The sequence below is a fragment of the Lycium barbarum genome, chromosome 6 (assembly GCF_019175385.1).
Source record: "Lycium barbarum isolate Lr01 chromosome 6, ASM1917538v2, whole genome shotgun sequence".
In the NCBI taxonomy this organism is placed as follows: Eukaryota; Viridiplantae; Streptophyta; class Magnoliopsida; order Solanales; family Solanaceae; genus Lycium; species Lycium barbarum.
This window is the reverse complement of record NC_083342.1, coordinates 117,083,732-117,104,194: the sequence shown is the minus strand read 5'-3', so window position 1 is coordinate 117,104,194 and position 20,463 is coordinate 117,083,732. Positions and strand designations below refer to the sequence as shown.

Here is a 20,463-nt window from a genome sequence, read left to right as displayed (position 1 = left end):
ATGAGCGTCATCATAATCTTGATTCAAAGTTGGGGCGAAAATTCATATGCTCCAAATGGCGAGAAAAGCGGTAAAGTTGGTATCCGTCGTGCCGCGACGTTAACTTAAGCGCTTGGTGGGAGGCAACCCATCGTTTTTAAAATTTTTTTTTTTTTTTTTTTAATCATTTTTGAAATTTGATTTTTTTTTTTAGAATTGTTTAGTTTATGATTTGTGACTAATCTGCAAAATTTCACAATTTTTGGAATTGTTTTGAATAGGTTGAGTTTTTAGAACAGCCACAAATCAGTAGCTGCTGGTTTCTGTAATTTGTTAGACTGGTTTCTGTGCTTATTTTCTGAATCTGGAAAAATTTGGGCGAATTTTACTCTTCGCGATCGCGCAAAGAACCTACGCGATCGCGGTAAAAAAAAAAAAAAAAAAATTACTCTGCGCGATCGCGCCACATCACCACGCGATCGCGCAGAGGCGCGTTTTCAGTTTTCAAAACAGAGTAAAGAAAGGTAAAACGGTAGAAACCCATCATTTCCTTCACTTTTTCTCAAAAATTCTCTCAATTTTCTCTCAAATTCAACTTCAATTTTTAAGAAGAATTCTTCAACTTGCAACCACAAGGTATGTGATTCTTTCACTGTCTTGATCCTAGGGTTGTTTTTATCATCTTTCCATGTTAGAAATTGTGAAAGAAAAATTTTCTTCCACTTGTTTAAGCATGAATATATGATAAAATTGTTGAATTTCTTGTTATATAAATGGTTGTTTGTTGTTGAGTGATGTGAGTTGAGAGATGGGTGCTGATATATGAAAAAAAAAATGGGGCAAAATACGTGCTTAAAATCATTGAATTGAAGCCCCAAAAATGATGCCCATAACCTGTTTGTGAAAATGTTTCTGAGAATCTGAAATGACTCAGCGCGATCGCGCTGATAATAGACGCGATCGCGCTGAATAAATGGCTCAAATTTGCGCGATCGCGCCAGTTCCTTGCGCGATCGCGCTAAAGGAATATCTCAAATTGGCGCGATCGCGCCTGGTTGCCACGCGATCGCGCTGAAGGAAAAATGGCAGTGCCCAAACAGAATGCTCGCGCAGAGCTACTCAAAACTTGGGGGACCAATTTCCTTAACCCAACTCCTCATTATACATCATTATAGGTGTTCATATGCATTGTGTTTGCTTTGTAGGTACTTAAACTCAAAAAATGGCTTCATCATCCAGTGCTGCCCAAGTACCATTGATTGAATATTATGACACCACCACCTTCCAGTCAGCAAAATGTTCAAAGCTATATGATAGACTGCTGGGAAAGAGCTTCATTGAAGAGAGGGGCTTTGTAACAGAAAGTTTGGAAGAAAAGATGCCCGAGTTCTATGGAAGGTTGGTGACAAGCGGCTGGATACGCTTTGCAGATGAACCAATCAGGGCAAATCATACCCTGGTGCGGGAATTCTACGCAAATGCTGCAGAGGCAGACATTACACATAGGGCAATTGTCAAAGTCAGAGGTGTGGATGTCCTGTGCAATGCCTCAAGAATCAATGCCTATTATAATCTGCAGGATGGTGACAACAGCGAGATGGCACAGATGTACGAAAACCTGCGGCAACAATGGTTTGTGACCCACCTTCACGGTGGGGAACAACCAAAGTGGCTAAACACAATGCAGAAAAGGATTGACTCTGCAGAGTTCACCGCTGAAGCCAAAACTTGGCTTGATATTGTCACATCCAGGGTGCTGCCTTCAAAACATGATTCAGAGGTGCCGCTTGAGAGGGCTAAAGTAATTTGTGCTGTGATGGAAGGATTGCCTGTTGACGTGGGGAGACTCATTATGCAGGAAATCCGGGAGGTGGTGCTTGAACGGACCAAGAGCTTATTCTTCCCATCATTGATCACTTACTTGTGCTCCACTGATGGAGTGCCCACGAGACCAGGCGACAGAGAAAAAGGGCCTGCTGGACCGATTTATCCGTTGAAAAAGAGAGGGCCTGGTAATGTACAGAAGAAGAGGAAGATTGATTAGCAACATCATCATTTGAGCAGTTCACATCTACTGCATCAGATTCTATTGGTGGGGCATCAGCCCCTCCCATGGCTATACCAATCTTGCCACCACTGCAAGAAGCCGCCAGGCCTTTCCAATATATCTCCACCCAGGTCCATGGGGTGGACAATCGGATCCAGCAGCTAGTAGCTAGTCTCCCTGCGGGCCCACATGGCGAAGGCACATCTATAGCTCCCTCTGTTCCTATTGGTCCGACATTAGCAGGTGTGGTGGAGGACATGAAGCATATCAAAGAAAAGCAAGGAAAAATAGAGAGGAGGCAGAAAAAGGCAAGGGAGCATGCCAAGAAGCAAAGCAAATTCCTGAACAAAATGATGAGCATTCTGAGGAGTGTATGCGGAGCACAGCACGACGAGGAGGAAAATGAGGACAATTTTGTCCTGCCAGAGCCCAGCAGCTCCAGTTCAGAGAGTGAGCAGAGATGACCATAGCACGCAGTGCTAGGAGGTATGAAAAAAAAAAAAAAAAAAAGTTTTTTCTGTGTTGATGTACTGCAGTGAGGACACTGCAAGTTTTTTGGTTAGGGGTAGGAACCTCCTCGGCTTTTCTTTGCCAGAGTTCTTTTCCTGAGGGGAGTTTTATTTTGTTGAAACTGGCATGTTTAGGATGTTGCTTAGGTTGAATAGAATAATTTTGTTTTATTTGGTACTACTTGATAACTAATGGTATGTATTGTGTTTGTTGAAATTTTTGGACCCCTCGAAAAATTGAAAAATGCATACTTAGAACAGTTATTGTCTGACATGATTGATTCTTTATATGACATTGTGATTATTGGGGTGTTGTGTGTGATGAATTACTACTTAGGAGGTCACAAGTGTAAAAATTATTGTCCTTATGCCGATGTGTGTGTGAAGTGTTAGTTTGATTCTGTTTATGCATGTATAATCTAGAACTTGCCCGGTTGGTCTTGTTTGAAATACGAAAGTTAGTTTGGTTGTGAAATGATCTTAGGCTTTCTTTGGGTAAATAAGTCACTGTGCCTAAATAAGCCTCTCCAAAAGCTGAAAATACCCCTAGTTTCCCCTTTTGAGCCTTTTTGACCTTTTTCTTGGCTAGCCAATTATGAAACCTTACCCTTTGTGAAATTAATTCATCTTCACACCCGTTCCCTCCTTGATGCTATTAATTAGATGAGGCAAAATGTCTAAGTTGGAGGTGAATTAAATGTGGAGTACATGTTCAAAACATAAGTTGGGGGTGGTGGAGTTTGCTAGTGAAGATTCGATGTGGTAGCTGCATATATATATATATAAAAAAAAAAAAAAAAAAAAATATCAGAAAACTGTAACGCAAAAAGAATTCTAGGTTGGTTAGAAGTAAAACCACATCGAGGTTGAAAACTGAAAGAAAATAAAGGGGTGGAAAGAAAAGAGGCGAACTAAGGTGAAAAGATGTTGTAGTGTTCAAGGAGGGTGAGTCACTAATATCCAAAAAGTATCCGACCCGTCCCTAAACCTACATTACAAGCCGAAACAAGTCCTAATGAGATCACAACCGAACAATCCTAGGATGAGAACATAGAAAATAAGGGCAAGCCTATGGTATTTGCATGTGTAAATATGAATTTTCTTTGTGAGTGTGAGTGTTTTTCTCTTCTCTTTCGTCTTCGTCCCATTCTTGTCGTATATATGTGTGTTGGGACATTCTTTGGTCTATGTGAGGGCATAAGGATGAAAATTGAACAAAATAAAGTGACCGCCTAAAGTAGCGTTTGTGTGCACCATAATATGTTCGATAATATGATGTCATTCATTGAAGCTTCATGGTTAGTCGTAGTGTTCTTGAGTTGTGTATGTTGCTTTAAAACAGAAATTAGGGTGGTCCTTGGAAGAAAAACATGCATGCCGGTAGTTCAGAGTCAAAACCAATATAGACATTGTTATTCTATGATATCTAGGTATTAGATTGAGTCGTGGTTTGTATGGCTTGCTTGAGGACAAGCAAATACTTTAAGTTGGGGGTGTTGATGTGGCGTGAATTTACACCATAATCGATGCTTTTTAACTATAAGTTTTACTTGTTTTTAAGCAAGTCTGTATTATTTTACGTGGTTTTTGTCATGTTTCAGGTTATACGAGGTCCCTAGAGCCTAAGTGTGGAAAACAAGCAAAAAAGTTGCAAAACTGGGGATAACTGGAAGTTCTGGAAATTTTCGCGAAATATTGCTCTTCGCGATCGCGCGGCAAGATCACGCGCTCGCGGTGACGCGCGTCCGTGACACTGCGCGAACGCGCAGTTAGTTCACGCGGTCGCGGTCACGCGCGTCTGTGACCCTGCGCGATCGCGGTTCCTCTTCGCGCGTTCGCGATTCGTAAACGAAGCAATTACACGCGATCGGGCAGTGACGTGGCGCGATCGCATTGAAGGATTTTTCAGCGTTTTCGACCAGAACTCGGATTTTGACGATGCCTTCCATCCCAGTTCATATAAATAGAAAACTAGGGCAAAATATCAGATTATCTTTGGCAGCTCCCACAAGTTGGAGGCTAGGGTTCCTACAAAAATGTTCTCTCTTCTTTTTAATCCTTGTTGATGGAAATCTCTTGGTGACAATTAAGATTGATACTCTTGTTGTGCTTATTTATTCATTTGCATTGTTCTTAATCAAGTAAGTTTTTGCTATTTTAATTATTCTTGTTCTTGAATGTTTTCATTGGATTAGCTAACCTTTGAACTCGCCCATTTACTTTGTTTGAAACTCGGAAGAGGAAGAACGGAGTTGGGATAGAATAATTAACATGAATTTGGGGCGTTAACCCTCATCTAATGGAAGTTGACCTAGGAATAGGCAATACCACTTGTAGCCATATTCGGGTGTTCTTAATGCTCCTAATTGCTTGAGGGATCTTCAATTGGGTAGTCTAGTTAATCTTCGGAAGAAGTTAATTTAGAGTCATTATCCGAGGCTAAATAACATAAACTTGCTATTATTTACAATTCGTGAAATAGATTGGATCGTTACTTGAGAAGTAGTTTCCCTTCTTCCATTCTTGTTGCCATTGATCAATTTACTTGCTTTGTAGATTAGAATTTATATTTCCATATTTTATAAAAACCTTATCAAAAACAACCATTGATGCGTTCGGGCATAGCTATTGTTAGTGATAATTCCTAATCTGCTTAAATCACCTACATATTGTTCTCTGTGGGATTCGACCCCGACTCATAGTTGGGTAAATTATATTTGCATACGACCGTGCCCATTCTAATTAATAGGGTGGATTTGGACGTTAGCAACAGCCTACAAACAACTTCTGAGAATTCAAACTAATACACCTAGACTAACTCTAGCCTAATGCACCACTCAAAAGCTTGTGAAGATAAACTTCTTACAAGCAACTCTTGAGAATTCAAGCACCTACAAACAGCTTCTTAAAAGAGAAGAGTAGGTTTACAATTTATAGAACAAAGGAACAAAGACTCAACAACTTAAGAACTTGAAGCATCTTCAGTTCAGGGATCTGGTCCTTTGGCTTGTTGAGGCTTTGTTCTTGCGAGCACCTTGAGGGGGGTGGCGGATGCACTTGAGAAAAATATAATTTTCAGAGTTGCAAGTGTTGATCTTTAACCTAGCAACATGTTGTATATATATTAGGGAGCATGTGACCATGAATAGGGACCTTTCATCTTTTTATATTGGCCTTTAGCTACAGGCTTGACCTCCAGCATGCTGCACCTGTGCTACTGCAGTTCTGCCAATCGGAACAGTGCACACAACTTTACAGCTGTCATGTTTCGTACAGTACCCAATACCCAGGGGACCTGATCAAGGACCTGATCCTTGGCGTATTTGTCAAATCATCAAAACTATGAAATATCTTAACTCATCACTAATTCACACTAGTTGTTTACGCCAAAGCACATTCATTTAGCATAGTTAAGTGATAAGGTGCAAATATTTACAAAGTACCCAGTACGAGTGTTTTGTACAAACAACTTCTAGCTACCGAACCATGGATTAGCTTGTATAGGCATTTGCTTTGACCATAACTAACAGCCTGAGAAAACATAAACCTCCACGAAGGAGGTTTCTACATCAAATTGGCTTGCTTACCTTACATCTTGACCAAAGGGAGACAGGTATTCTCCATTTGGACATCTAGAATGTTCCAGACTGATCAACTTCATGCTGCATAAGGTCAAAATCTGCACTTACGGGACTGTTCCCTGATGTTGTCCAATTGCTGATGGAACACCGAGGTATTCATCTCTTAGCTCTGTGCTGAACGTCGGAAATAATACCTGAACACGTGAAATATAAGGAATTATGCTTATGGAATCTTAAAACGAGGGCTTGTTCTTGTTTTAGAGTGGCAGTAGTTAATATTTCACTTGAACCAACTCAGAAAACGGATTTTGGCTGCTTTTTCCCCTGTAGAGAAGAGGTAAACTGCAAAGGCTGGATTTTGGCTGCTCTTTCCCCTTTAGAGAAGAGGTAAACTGCAAAGGCATGCCCTATTATGTGCATGCTAGACACAAACATCCAAAGGTATCAATATTACAAAATCTAATACCACCACCAACTTTTGAAGCATACATGCACACATACAAACGGGATTAAAATTGTAACACAAACAATAGAGGAACTTACACAAAAATATTTATGCCGTGGAGAGCAGCGTACTTCCGCAGCAGACGTTCAATTGTATACCATTCTGACCTATCAGAACCATCCTGATAACCGATTCTTGGCATGTGGATTGATGCTTGAAATATCAAAAAGCATAAAATAAACGGTTAGGATATTGCAGTGGAATAAAAAAAAGTCGCCATCAATGAGGATATTTGAGCAATGCTTCCAACTGTAAACATGATAATAGCTGGGTATGCACCTTGTTATAGCCAAGCAAACTTTTGAACAAATGCTTTTGGCAGTATAATAAACTGGTAAATATTGAAAAAATTACAGAAATTTCTTGTACTACTTATTTTTACTAATAGCCTCAGACCTACCTGCCATATCAGCGCATGTGCGCGCCACATCCCAGAAAATTCCTGACTAGGGACAACATAGCTCATCATGATGAGCATTTTTTTATTACCGTGGTGTCAAGGCCAACTTGCGCGCACCTTGACTAATTCTACGCAGCACCTGTTATCTCCCACCACCACAGATACCAGGTAACTCTATCCACAGAGATTCTGAATCAGTGCATTTGAAGGTGTATTTCAAGAAAATTCTTCAAATTCCAGTCACAAATTTCCAACATTCACAAGCAACTTTTGCAAGTGAAGTTCATGTCCTAACAACTTCAACTTCCACATTGTTTTTCCAACTTCGATTTAAAATACTCTTTTTTCGACTTCAACTAAAATATTGTCCAAACGCATATTTAGTCTCTTGTTATTCTAACAATTAAGATGCTAGTCATGTTTAGCTTTTCTAATTTATAGTGTCATCTCGGCCAATTTTCCCAGTGGAGTCGAACATGAATAACCACAAACAGTTATTCTACAGAAGGAATCTAAAATGTAAGTTTTTCTTCGTCAAAATGAATGACAGAAAAATCTCTTAAAATGTACCCATCAGAATTGAATCAAACAACTCAGAAAATTTTAAATTTGACAAAAGAATTGAACGGAATTAGTCGCAACCAATAATATTATAGAAAAGATCACCTTGAATCATCAATTATACGAGTGAAAACATGTAACTTTGTATTTCAGTTAAAATTCTTCCGAACGTGTATATTACTACAATTCGCTGTAACTAAAGCTGTTACAGCCATTACCAAAATATACTCTTTATATATATATATATATATATATATATATATATATATATATATACACACACACACACACACATACAAGTTGGTTGCTATTCATATAGTCCCACTACTTATTATTCAATTTTACTAGTATGCTTGAAACGTAATACTTAATAGTAGAAAAATAATGTTCTGAGACTTAAATTACATATATATTCCTTGTTTCACGGTTCCAACGAGGAGGAAACAGATTAGCTTTGTGTTCTTGATTTTCATTTGCTCTCTTCTAGGAACACTTGTTGCATTTGTTCTCTATTCTTGTACTTAGAAACACTGAAATCGATATCAGCTTGGAACCTGTCTCCAAAAGATACTCAATTTTTGCCGCTTATTTCACTTAATTTTGAATAACAAATGCAATTTTAGTATTTAAACTACCTCCTGCTGGTATTTCTCTTCCGTTAGTTCTATCCATCTCAACATCAGAAGGTATATCACCAACTATCTGTCTGGCATGACAAGTTAGTTATTATTGCCTTATTGGCATGAAATGTACATGACATGGATTTGGAGAATTCATGGCCCCGATTAATTTGGGATTGAGGCTTAGTTGATTGATCAATATATGCTAGTATGTACCAGAGGAGATCACACTGATCGATACTATACTGTATCTAAGAGATCAGCAAAGTTTTCTCATCATTGCACAATGCAAATGTGGCTGGGTCATAGCCAATGATCGTACGTTAGGTCCTCCATCGTGATCTCAAGTATAAGTTAATGGAATCGTGTGCCATGTGAACGTAAATCATTGTCATTCTAAACCGAGACTTACGTTAAGCTCTGTCGCAACCTTGTGGAATTAGGAGAAGCGCATCCCGTCGCATCATGGGAAGCGTCGAAGCATTGTGAACCACCAAATTCCAAAGGAAAAAAATAAGAAATCTTCTTTCTTTTTGAGGCACCCATCCCATAGCACATCCCCCATTCAACCTGTCGTTATACTGTACTCCTAAGGCTCAGGTTGGGCTTTGGTCTAGCAGTAAGAGCGCGTGATGTTTGGGTTAGGCGCACATCGTGAGTTTCAACCATGCCATAGACAAAAGTTTGGTATGTAAGTGGAGAAGGGTAGACGGGCAGGCCCATTCTCCACTAAGTTCCACTCAGTTATCAAAGACAAAATTGAAATTAGGAACTCAAATGCAGACCAAACAAAACCATAGAGAACTCAAACCACAAGTAAAGCAGAAGAAATGTTTCTAGAAGCATGGACATTGGAAATACCAGACTTCTGAGCAGCTGAATACGATGCTTTTGACAGACATCTCTCCAAGTCAGGGATGGAGATACTGCCACGTGGGACTTTGCGCCTAGGGTTGTATGACTGCACAGCAGCTAAAGCTACCCATTGAGGAGCATGAGGTGAATCACTGCCATTAGCGACATCCTCTACATCACAATGATTGTGCGGAGATTTAGCAAGAGAATTAATTAAAGCAAAGCATAAGACCAATAAAAGAAATTTGACAGGATTAAGTGACCAGGGGGAGGAGAGTACAGAAAAGGAAAGGTAACTACAGAACGAGTACATTTTGAGCAATATTCTTTCTCATTTTAAAAAATTCAGCAGTAGCTTACATTAGGTGTACTGAAGGTCATGGAAGCCACCAATTAACGGAAGCCCGTGTGGAATCTATCATTTCTTTTTGTTCTCCGCCGATTTAGATTTCTATTTTTTTCTTAACTTCCACTTAAACTAGTGTGAACCCTCAAGCTTTTCTATCAATGTAGTGTGCATATCTACTACCATAACATTTTATATACTTACAAAGACTCCAAAATCAACGGAAGCCCGTGTGGAATCTATCATTTATTTTTGTTCTCCGCCGATTTAGATTTCTATTTTTTTCTTAACTTCCACTTACACTAGTGTGAACCCTCAAGCTTTTCTATCAATGTAGTGTGCATATCTACTACCATAACATTTTATATACTTACAAAGACTCCTAATGGCAAGTCAAGATATGCTGAGTTAAACAAACGTCCCATGATTTCAAATTAATTACCATGGCTGACTCAACTATAAATGCACGAGGAGGTAATCAACTAGCTGAGAAGCAAACTTATGTGTGCAAAATGATAATAAACATCATAGAAAGGAAACATTCGTCTAAAGAGAACTAATCTAAAGGTAATTAAGGTGGAAGAAATGCATGCGCACATGCACCTCTTCTCTCATAAGTATCAAAGTACCCCTGAATAACACAACTCAATGAGTTCCTTAATTAGCATAGAGAACTGACAAGCATAGGGCAAGTTAAGAACCTTGAACAACAGTGGTAGTCATGTCACAGAAAACAAGCACATGATCTTGACTAGTAAAAGCCCCAAATTTACCTGTTATCTCTATAAGATGGAGATCGCCTAGATGAAGATCACCAAATTCAGAAGCTCGCTCATATGCAGCGGGTACACTAGTTGACAGTCTTGCCAATGCATCAAACAAACCCCCATGGCCCCAGTTTCCTGATGTATCAACACAGCTGCCAAAATTGATAAGGAATCAGAACATGCAGTATAGATGAATTTTTGCCAAGCTTGGGTGCTTTTAAGCAATTATCAAATGCAAGTGTCCTCTGTTTATCTCCAAATTAATAATTTAAGTACTCATAAACATCTCCAACCCAACAATGAAAGCTTAAAATAAAATCGTGCAGTTAAACCAGCAGTCAAAATACTTTCTATAGAAGCTGCTATAAGCATCACAACCTTGACTAGAAAAGATAAATGTTTCATATACACCTGAATATAATGGTTGGCTCTGATGGAGACACTTTAGAAGGACGGGTGCAGTCCCCGTAAACAAAGTGAACAGCTCCAGAATCGGAGGAGATATCAGTATCCGGAGCTGATATAGGATCTTTGACCGATAATGAGTGGTATCCAAGAGCTTCCCATTTTGAAAATTTCTCCTCCTCTGCCTTTCTCTTTGCAGCTTCAGCTTTTAGATGCTTTTCTTCAGGCAAGCTTCTCCTATCTCCCAGCTCGAAAATTGTATTTTGGTTGGTTTGTGCTGCCTCCTTGAATTTCTTAACCCACTCGAGATATGAAGCTTCATCAAGAACTTGATCAAGCTTAACGGACTCTGGACCCCTTTTCATAACAACATTGAACTCACTTAACAAGTTAACTGGCTTAACCTCCAACTTGTTATCTTTGACTGAACGCTCTTTATTGCGAAATGCAATAATTGTTTCTACCATTGCAGTCAATTCAGTACTATCAAGTTGATCTGATTCTTCATTGGTTACCTCTTCAGGATCTAGCATATGCAAGCCAAGTATAACAGATCGCAAGTCACTAGCTTCAGCTCCTGCCATCTCTTTCCCTTCCTGTTCCAAGACATCATCTCCTACAATGTTGTAGCTAAGCTGTAACTTCCGTTGAGCTCTACGCATGATGACCTGCACAGTCAGAACCTTCCTTTAGGAACTAAATATCAACTTTGAAGTAAAATCTCAATCTTCTTCTCACCTCCTCAACTGTCTGCTCTGTGACTAAATTTATCGATAACACGTGGTTTGTTTGACCAATTCGGTGAGCACGCTGCAAGGCCTGCTTGTCTACCTGGGGATTCCAATCTTGCTCATAAAATATGACCTACACCACCACAAATTGTCAAGGAGATGAAAGAAATGGATGTCCAATAAGGGTAAGACGGGTCCAGATGTTAGTAAGACCACTCTGCAGTGGCCAAAAGAAACAGCAATGATTATTTTTCTGCACTTGAAATCAAACTTAAAAGAAGAACTAAAGTACATTATTCAATTAACTTGCAAGAATTGCATCATTAAGCATCGGCAGGTCCAGTTAAACTATGACTTCCTAATATATGCTCCAACTATCACCCAGTTAGTATCGATTGGCATCACTGTGATACATGTTGTCAGCAAATACGAGCTATCAGCACTTTTTCCTTGATGGTATAACTCATAAGCTAAACGTCACAATGATAATGATTAGGAAAAGAGAAGCGCATCAATATCCATGAATGAGGATAATATTCTTTAACAAATTTGAGATCAAGCGTCGAACCAGTCTAAGCTTGAATTTGAACAGTTCAGATGTTCTACTCGTGCATTACAACTTCACTTTCGGGTATAATCCAATTGTCCATTCACCTTTTTCCATATCTCAAGAGGAGAAAAAGTTGATGAAACGAGCACTGCTTACTTGTACGATATATATTCGGGAAAAAAGTACTTGTACAATATATATTCGGAAAAAAATACTTGCACAATATGTTGATTAACCCAAGCATATAACCTTAAACCATTTGATAATAGAAGTTATGCTAGCAATTGGCACTCACTGTATCAGCAGCCACAAGATTCAATCCAACTCCACCAGCTCTTGTTGAAATCAAGAAAACAAATGCTGCATTTTGTTCGGCTTCAGACTTTGATCTTTTATTGACTGACTGGTGACTGAAGCTCCTGATTGCAGCGAACCGCTCTTCCGCACGAATTGAACCATCAAGACGCTCATAAGAATATTTCCTCAATTCCAGATAATCCTGCATAAGATTAACAAGGAAGAAGAAACAGTTCAAACATTTCTAGTATATTTTTTGTGAAAGATACCAGATTACAAACATTTACCTGCAATATATCAAGTGTTTGAGTCATCTGAGCAAAAAGAAGAACCCTATGCCCATATGCATGAAATTTTTGAAGAAGATGATCTAAAATTAGCAGTTTGCCGCTAGCCTGAGCAGTAGTATCAGGTGAGAAGATAAGAATTCCATACTTTTTTTGCGATGGGACATTAAAATAATAAATACAAAAGAATGCAGCATGATCTTTTAATGCTAAAAATAACTACCAGCTACATACTCTTAACTAAGTAACTGCCAGGTAGATCGCAATTATATAAGGTGCATATCCAGAGTGAAATCTACAAACACAAAATTAAGAACAATGGCAATCAGCAGCAACAGATACAGTACCTGAACTAGGTGTTCTCCCTCTTCATATGGTTCCGGTTCTATACCGGCAAAAAGGTAAGGATGACTACATGCTTTTCGTAGTTGAATTACCTGGAAGCGAGTCTGCAGGTTAGTTTTAGGGAAGACACAAGCTGAGCTCCAACAAATAGATCTTCAGTTCCAAAGCATTTTTCTCACCCTTTAAAGGCTAAAACAGCTAAGCTTTATATTTATGACAAAATGAAGTGGAGATGCTGAACCACAGAAAAGATACTTGGTGGGATCTCATTGGATGCAAATTCAACTTATAAAGGTTGTGAGTATATTAAACAAGAATGCCAATAAACCTCTCCCAATATGCAAGAATATGTCCCAACAAGCATCTGCTCTTACTTCCATCAGATAACAAAAACTCCAAGCATCAAACTGTAAAAATGCTAACTCGTAAAACACCGATACCACTATGTAAGTTACCTCACTGACTATAAGGTATAATCAGTCAATTATGTCATAGTAACTTGTCTTACAGTCATGAAGCAGAAACCTTACAGTCGAATTACAAATATTAGTACATACAGTCAGTACATAATTACACGACAATTTTCAGTCTCTATTTGCTGCCTTTTCAGGCTGGTGTTTCTGCACTTTCAGATCCAAGTATCAACTAAGATTCACATTTTAATTAAGGAGGCTGTAAAACTACTCCTAAAAACTAAATATTTTACACGAGCATAACCCAATTCTTTACAAGTAACATATCACGACTATAACCCAATTCTTTACAAGTAACATATCATCAACTTTAAAGTATGACTAGTTACTCTAAAAAAATCGCCACATGTAACTGTTCCATATGCATTACTTGTAGATGGTTTACTAACAGTACGTCCTATTAGCCAGAACCAAGATTTATAGCTCAATTCTTACCTCCATTTCGCAACTCAGCTTCAATTATTTACCTGCTGATAATCCTGGGAAAAATCTGGCATATAGTCACCTAAAAAAGAAGCTCTATAGCTTCTCTAACTGCTCAGGATGTAGTAAACTAGAAACCACCACCTTAATGTAAAGTATCTGTCAAACGTCAAGTTAGCTAATTAAACAGTACTCATAACCTTCAGAAGCTTTCTACAGCCACTCAAAATGCGTAATAAGAAAACTTTTGTTGCACTTTATTGATACAACAAGTTCATTCGAGATTCACCCACCAGATGCACATGGAAGAACAAGTTAAACTCATCAACCTGGAAGCCACCAAACCCAAAATGAGAAACTCCTTGCCAAAAAGATAGGTATATACCATATTCTGTAATGACCGAGTATTGGATGCTCCAGAAGCAAGTGCTAGCAGCTGAGTCAGCTCCTTCCTTAATATGGACATATACACCTTCTTTTGCAGGGCAACCAAAGGTGCCATCCTAGAACCAAAATTACTGGCATATTAGCAACGCTACACACAAGTCCAAGGAAACCACATCACACACTATTGTCAACCATATAAAGATTGGATATATCCTCTACCAGCTCTAGTGAAACTTCAGCAATCATATATCATTTGTCAAATGAGTGATCATGAGAAAGATGAACTTACACAGTAATCTCAGTAAGAGGTGGCAGCACAAGAGTCCCCAACTCGATAAGCTGAGATTTAGTTCTTCGGAGCATAAATGCTCCTATCACATATTTCAAAATTTTGAATTGTTCCTTAGCTTTGTCTGCATCAGGGCCTGCTCAGCAGAGCCATATTAGAGTAAGAATCGGAGTGTGTCATATTGCTCTTCGGTGAATTGATATGGCCATGTCATTCGGGAATTAAAGAGATCCTCCTATTTAATTCAATGCAATCTTGTTAAGTGAAATCTGAAGTCCCACTCAAGAACTAAGGCAGCATACAGTAGCATCTTCATATTGAAGAATCACTCTGAATTTTCACAATATCATTTCTTCGCCTCTAGACTAAATTCACAGTTGAAAAACTTTGATTTATAAAAAAATAGAAGAGACCAGTGTCTGTCCCAATAACCCAACTTACAGTATGTTACAAAAGAGTTACAGGAGCAATGCTCCCGTTAACCGGAAAAACATAGAACTGGACAAACAAATTCCTTAAAAGAGCCATGGGCTGTTTTCGTGGGTGTGGAGAAAAATAAAGAACAATAAAGTACTCTTTTCTCATAAATAAAAAAAAATGAATGCTGTTCTGACTCAGTCATTGGAAGCTTGTTACTAGCATGTTTCTCTTCTTCCCAACCACTGCCACCCAATTCATAGCCTCCTCTTTTCCAGTAAGCATAACAAATTGTTAGATAAATATGTACAGAGAAGAGAGGAGGCTTTGGCATGTTGTAAGGGTCTGAAATTTTCAGATGATTCCAGAATGCACCATGTTCAATCAACAGTTTGAAAAACATTTATTTTGAGCAGGAAAACGGTTAATATCCTGCACACATCCATTTTGCAGAGAAAGACAGTGGGCAGCTAAGATAGTGGTCACTATCAGCAGTTAAAAGCGAAAAATCACACATGATATTAGCCACTAAGCAGGAATTTTCTATTCTATCAGTCCCTAAAGCACGACATATATCAGAACAAAGATCAGAGATCATTGACAGACCAAAGTATACTGGTTGTAGATTGTTCTCTAAATGCTATAAAATACATAAAGTAACAGAACTACAAAAACACAGCAAATTCTCAATATACATATAAAAAGAAGATAAGCCACAGCAAAACTGCCCCAACTAGCCCAGAATCATCAAGTTGCCTAAAAACTTCAGAAAGAAAATAAACACTGTCCAAAATTTCTGTGGTCATCTTTAAAGAAAACAGGCAAGCTAATGACTCATGACAAGTGTAAGTATTACATGAAGGATCTCCAGCTTCCTTGAATGAAGAGAGGAACTGCTCCAGCGTTCCAAAAACTGAAGGCATACTGAAGTGCAATAGAGCCCAAAGCTCTGAAAGGTTGTTTTGTATGGGAGTGCCAGTCATTAACAATTTCCTTGGCATAACAAAATGCTCTTTGAGCACGTTATACAGGACCTGTAAAGATTTCAAACACTCAGCCAAACAAAGATTTGTGCGTTATAGGGTCGTAAGAAGAACTTCCAAAACAGCATATCAGTATCGGTTGAAAGTCAATGCTGAGTCCCATTACCCCCCTCCAACCAAAAGTTTAACAACATTTTAGAATTGCTCCAGAACATTAAGAAATAGACGTCCCCTTTTTCACCTTTTTTTCCTCCATTGACTAGTTGGAGTCTAAAGGGCACTCGAGGGCAATTGTATTTCAGTGTTCTTTTTTTTTCTTTTCTTTTTTTTTTTTTTTTGATTAAGCACCGGGTGTCCGGGTCTCTTTGAGCCCCGACTAATCCCGGGGGTGCACAGGCCCTCGGCAAGGAGTTTCCCGCAAGTGCACCACGGGTAATTCAGGGTTTTACCCCAGTCCGATGGCTCTCAGAAATTGTTTGCACCCAGTGGGTTTCGAACTTGAGACCTTGAAAGGGAGCACCCCAAGGCTCAAGCCAATTACCACCAGGCCAACCCCTGAGGGTATTTCAGTGTCTTTTAATATGAAAATGGCTTTCAACTCAAACTTCCACCACAACATTGACATCCTCCATCACAACTTTTGAATTCTCAAACTTACCCTTTTAGTACATCAACAACAACATACCTAGTGTAACCACAAGTGGGGTATAAGGAGGGTAGTGTGTAGTGTGTACGCATACCTTACCCCTACCTTGGGAGGTAGAGAGGCTATTTCCGATGGACCCTCGGCTCAAGTAAAAAAATTCTCTTTATTAATGACACATCATTCCAACATACTACTACAGATTCAAAATTGCATTTTACATGATATTAAAATCTACAAAAGGAATAATATAATTAAAAAAAAATTCAGGGCATCAATGAAAGCTGGAGGAAGAACTTTATTTTCAAAGTAATGATGATATTGAAGATGTATCATCAGATTACCCATCAAGAGGAAGATAGCTCCGGTCAAGGACTGGAAAGTTCAGAAAAAGACTGATATTATGTTTCCCCTTAAGGGATACATTATAATATGTAAGCCAAATTTGCTAAAAATTATTCATCCGTGGAACAGATAATCCTTACCCATACATATCCGCTATAATAATCATATTTATACAGAAATGTGGTAAAGTTGCAGGACACTATCACATCCTACTAGAATGCTAGGTAAATCCCAGTTCGTTCTGCACTTAATTAGTACAAAATTTAAGGTAATCTATAGGATTAACTTTATTCACATTGACCACACATCATAACTGCATAAGTTGTCAATATTGTATCTTATACCACTTTTTGAAGATTGTACATACAACAGCAGCTAGCATCAATCTCATACTGGATGGAGTCAGCAATATGAATCTTTAATAATCATTCAGCTCGATTTGAACATTTTCATGCCAATAGTCACGTATACCACGCGTTCTTATTGTTTTCTTTTTAGGTGAAGGGTGAAGGCCGGGCATGGTAAAGGATGAAGGTTGTTAAGTGTCTCCCTATGTCGTTTTTGGAGATCCTCACCTCTTGAGCTAGCTTCTGGGGTTGAGTTAGAGGTTCATTTCATCATCAGTAATGAGGAAATCCGGTTATAGGAGGTTTCCGAATTAGATGTATGGAATAGCATTTCAAGGCAAAATAGACATATAAGCGAATGAGTTTCTCACTTGAGTTCAAGCGGGGGAAGGCTAGTAAAAGAACAAGAAAGATCTTTAATTAAATGAATCATACAGTAAACCCCAAGATCAGTTGTGATATCTCAAGTTATGTGGAAGAAAAAAAAAAAGAATTTCAGACATACACTAGATGGATTCTTGAGCCTCTGTGCTTCGTCAATTATTGCATAACGCCAGGGAACTTGGGATAGAAAATCTTCATCAAGTAATAGTATGTCGTAAGTAGTCAACAGCACATCAAAAGGTAGTGCTTTTGCCTGTAAGAAATGAGGAAATTCACGGTAACATAAATAATAAAAAATGAGAGTTCTTGAAGAGTAAATAACTTGTAAAGCCCCAGCGATGCCTTTCAATGTCCATATAGAGCTTATATAAATGTATAAGAACCAACTTAAAATTAAATTTGATAGTCCGTAGAGACACACGTTAGCAACGTGAAGTGCCACGCAATCCAATACTTACATCAGAAAACGCCTGCTTGTTCACATGCTCATACATCTTCTTACGTAAGTTGCATCGATGCTCCTTTTCTCCAGTATAGGATAGCACTCTCAATTTTGGGGCGAAATTGGCCATTTCAGACATCCAACCATCCGTCACACTAAGAGGACAGAGTACCACTGCAACATTTTGCAAGAGCTAAGCATAGATTGTTAACCTAAGATGTGTCTAGGCTACTATCTCTTATTAGATCAAATGACAATTCTTCCTACTCACAGAATGGTCCAGGGGTCTTTAGATAGACTTTCAGATAGCTCAGCAAAGATATAGCTTGCAAAGTCTTCCCCAACCCCATCTGCCAATAAACAATTCATACCAAAGAGAAATCAAGACACTATCCCTTAACTACAAATTCGCTACTTAACAAATCACTATTTATTGTATTACCAGTTAGAGATACTGCCCAACCTAGATAAGCTTGAGGAAGGAGATTCAAGTAAGCAAAAGATTTCTGCCTAGCAGAGACCACTTAGTTTTCACCTATGTTTCGTTTAGTCAAGGCTCCAAAATCTTCCAATCAACATGAAGTTCTCTTACGGATTTAAATCTTTGTCTAACAAGCACCCGTGGACACAGCCAGAACTCAGAGTATCCAAAAGGAAGATCATATCAAGAAGACAAATAAAGGAGAACTCAAAACTTGGGTGACAAATTAAGCCATTAATTACAGCCTAATCCAATTTACTAAAACAAATTTAACTACTTGCTGCACAGAATTCTGATCTGATCCATAAAAACTCCAGAAATAGAAAACTTATAGCAAGTTCTAAAAAAGGAACTTGTTAAATGTTGAGCACAATTGTGTATATCCAAATGTGTATACCTCATCCCCTGTAAAAAGAATAAAATGAAAACATCAGTAGTCATGTCAGATTAGCACAACCAATTCTAGAAATAAATACTCCCTCCATCCCAGGAACATGGCAAATTCAACTCATATATTCAGTGTTATTTCAGACCTTTTCTTTTCTGAAATCAAATTTTATATCTTTGGAGCATACATAAAAAGCTCTACTACTCTATAAATCCAAATACTATAATTTAAATTTATTCAATATAGTAGCAGTGTAAAACAGAGCAATCCAATTCGAGAGAAGTAGTAAAAATCATCTTAAAGTTAAATTATGGCCTCACTGTTGAGGCAACACCACGAAATTAACGCAATACAAGTAATTACTCCCTCTGTTTCAATTTGTTTGTCTAACTTTCCTTTGTAGTCTGTTTCAAAAAGAATCTCTTTTTTCTTTTTTGGCAACTCTTTCATTCCAACTTTCCACATAGCACGTTTCAGAGCACAAGATTAAAGGGCATTTTGATACATTCTACGTATATTTAATTTAAGGCCACAAAATTAAACGGCATTTTGATACAACCAGACAAAGAAATTGAAAACAATTATAAGTTTGTATAGGAGAGAGGAATATGTAGAAGAAGAGAATACCGAGAATGACGTTGACGCCTAAAAGATATGTTCGAATGAGCCATGACACTCCTTCTATTTGGTGAGGTTTAAGACTCGCTTTCACTCCCAAGTCAACGGTATTGACCGCTGAATCATCGCCGTTGTAGACAAACTTCGCTGCGGCGATTAATCTCCGCTCGTAATTCATCGCCAAATCAAAGAATCTCTAAAGCAAATCGGAAAAGGCGGTGCTGAAATGGAAACTACCGTTTGATTTTCCATTTTAGAGCCAAACGAGTAGTATTTTTTCGAACCCCGGGAGACGTGCGCGGGGAGCATTAATTTACCAGAATGCCCCTCAACGGGAATCAATAGCGCTCCCCCACCCCCCCCCCCCCCCCCCTAAACGGCCATCTCCAACCTTGCATCATTTTTTACACTATTCATTCACACCGTTACTATTCATCAATATTTTATTATTATATAACGTTTTTAATTTAACATATTATAAATTTTAATTTTTTCATTTAGGCCCCTAATATATCTAAATATTTTTTATGTAATATCTTTATAATATTAATTTTACATCTTAATTTTGGAGTGTAATTTTTATAAATTAATTTTCGTATATATTATTTTTATATAAAATTGTAAGTTAATTTTATTATAAGTTATAATTGTATAAAAAAATATAAACATCACAAAATTTATATTATTTAAAAATTTATGGTATAAAATAATTTTATATTAAATGGTTATATAACACAGGAATATGAATTACATGGGATGAATATGTAAAAAAGAAAAAAAAAATTATTTTATGAAATAAAAAAATAAAATTTAAATAAAAGAAAATAATATAATATATAAGAGATAGAAGAATACAAAAATAATATTCTTTTTTGGTGTAAAAAATAGTGTAATGAGTTGCAGTTAATTTTCACTATTTTAGTGTAAAAAATGATGCACAAGTTTGGAGATGCCCTAATAAAGGTGGGTCATTGGTGCTTTAAGAGTTGTCAATATCTGCTAGGCCTATTCGGCTGAATTGTTGAGCTCACCCAGCCCAATCTGTGATTTGATAGAGT

The 20,463-nt window shown here is 38.0% G+C and overlaps 1 protein-coding gene across 4 annotated transcripts; it reads right to left on the bottom strand.

The window, feature by feature from the left end:
• Positions 1 to 5,892: 5,892 nt before the first annotated feature.
• On the bottom strand, positions 5,893 to 19,755 carry LOC132645766 (probable helicase CHR10). Of its 4 annotated transcripts, XM_060362951.1 has the most exons (18): positions 19,415 to 19,755; positions 18,361 to 18,804; positions 18,190 to 18,268; positions 17,935 to 18,092; positions 17,598 to 17,729; positions 15,631 to 15,808; positions 14,358 to 14,493; positions 14,067 to 14,184; positions 12,788 to 12,877; positions 12,441 to 12,548; positions 12,152 to 12,355; positions 11,314 to 11,439; positions 10,582 to 11,243; positions 10,177 to 10,322; positions 9,064 to 9,228; positions 6,660 to 6,774; positions 6,401 to 6,537; positions 5,893 to 6,310 (listed from the first exon to the last, which is right to left on the bottom strand). In XM_060362951.1, exons 3-17 carry the CDS (start codon positions 18,266 to 18,268, stop codon positions 6,411 to 6,413), a joined length of 2,544 nt encoding a protein of 847 aa, XP_060218934.1. In that variant the 5' UTR covers positions 18,361 to 18,804; positions 19,415 to 19,755; the 3' UTR covers positions 5,893 to 6,310; positions 6,401 to 6,410. The 4 variants fall into 4 exon arrangements, with proteins under 4 accessions (XP_060218934.1, XP_060218935.1, XP_060218937.1 ...); XM_060362952.1 differs by lacking the exon at positions 18,361 to 18,804; XM_060362954.1 differs by lacking the exon at positions 6,401 to 6,537 and having other exon boundaries at positions 18,797 to 18,804; positions 19,415 to 19,754.
• Between the last annotated feature and the right edge of the window lie 708 nt (positions 19,756 to 20,463).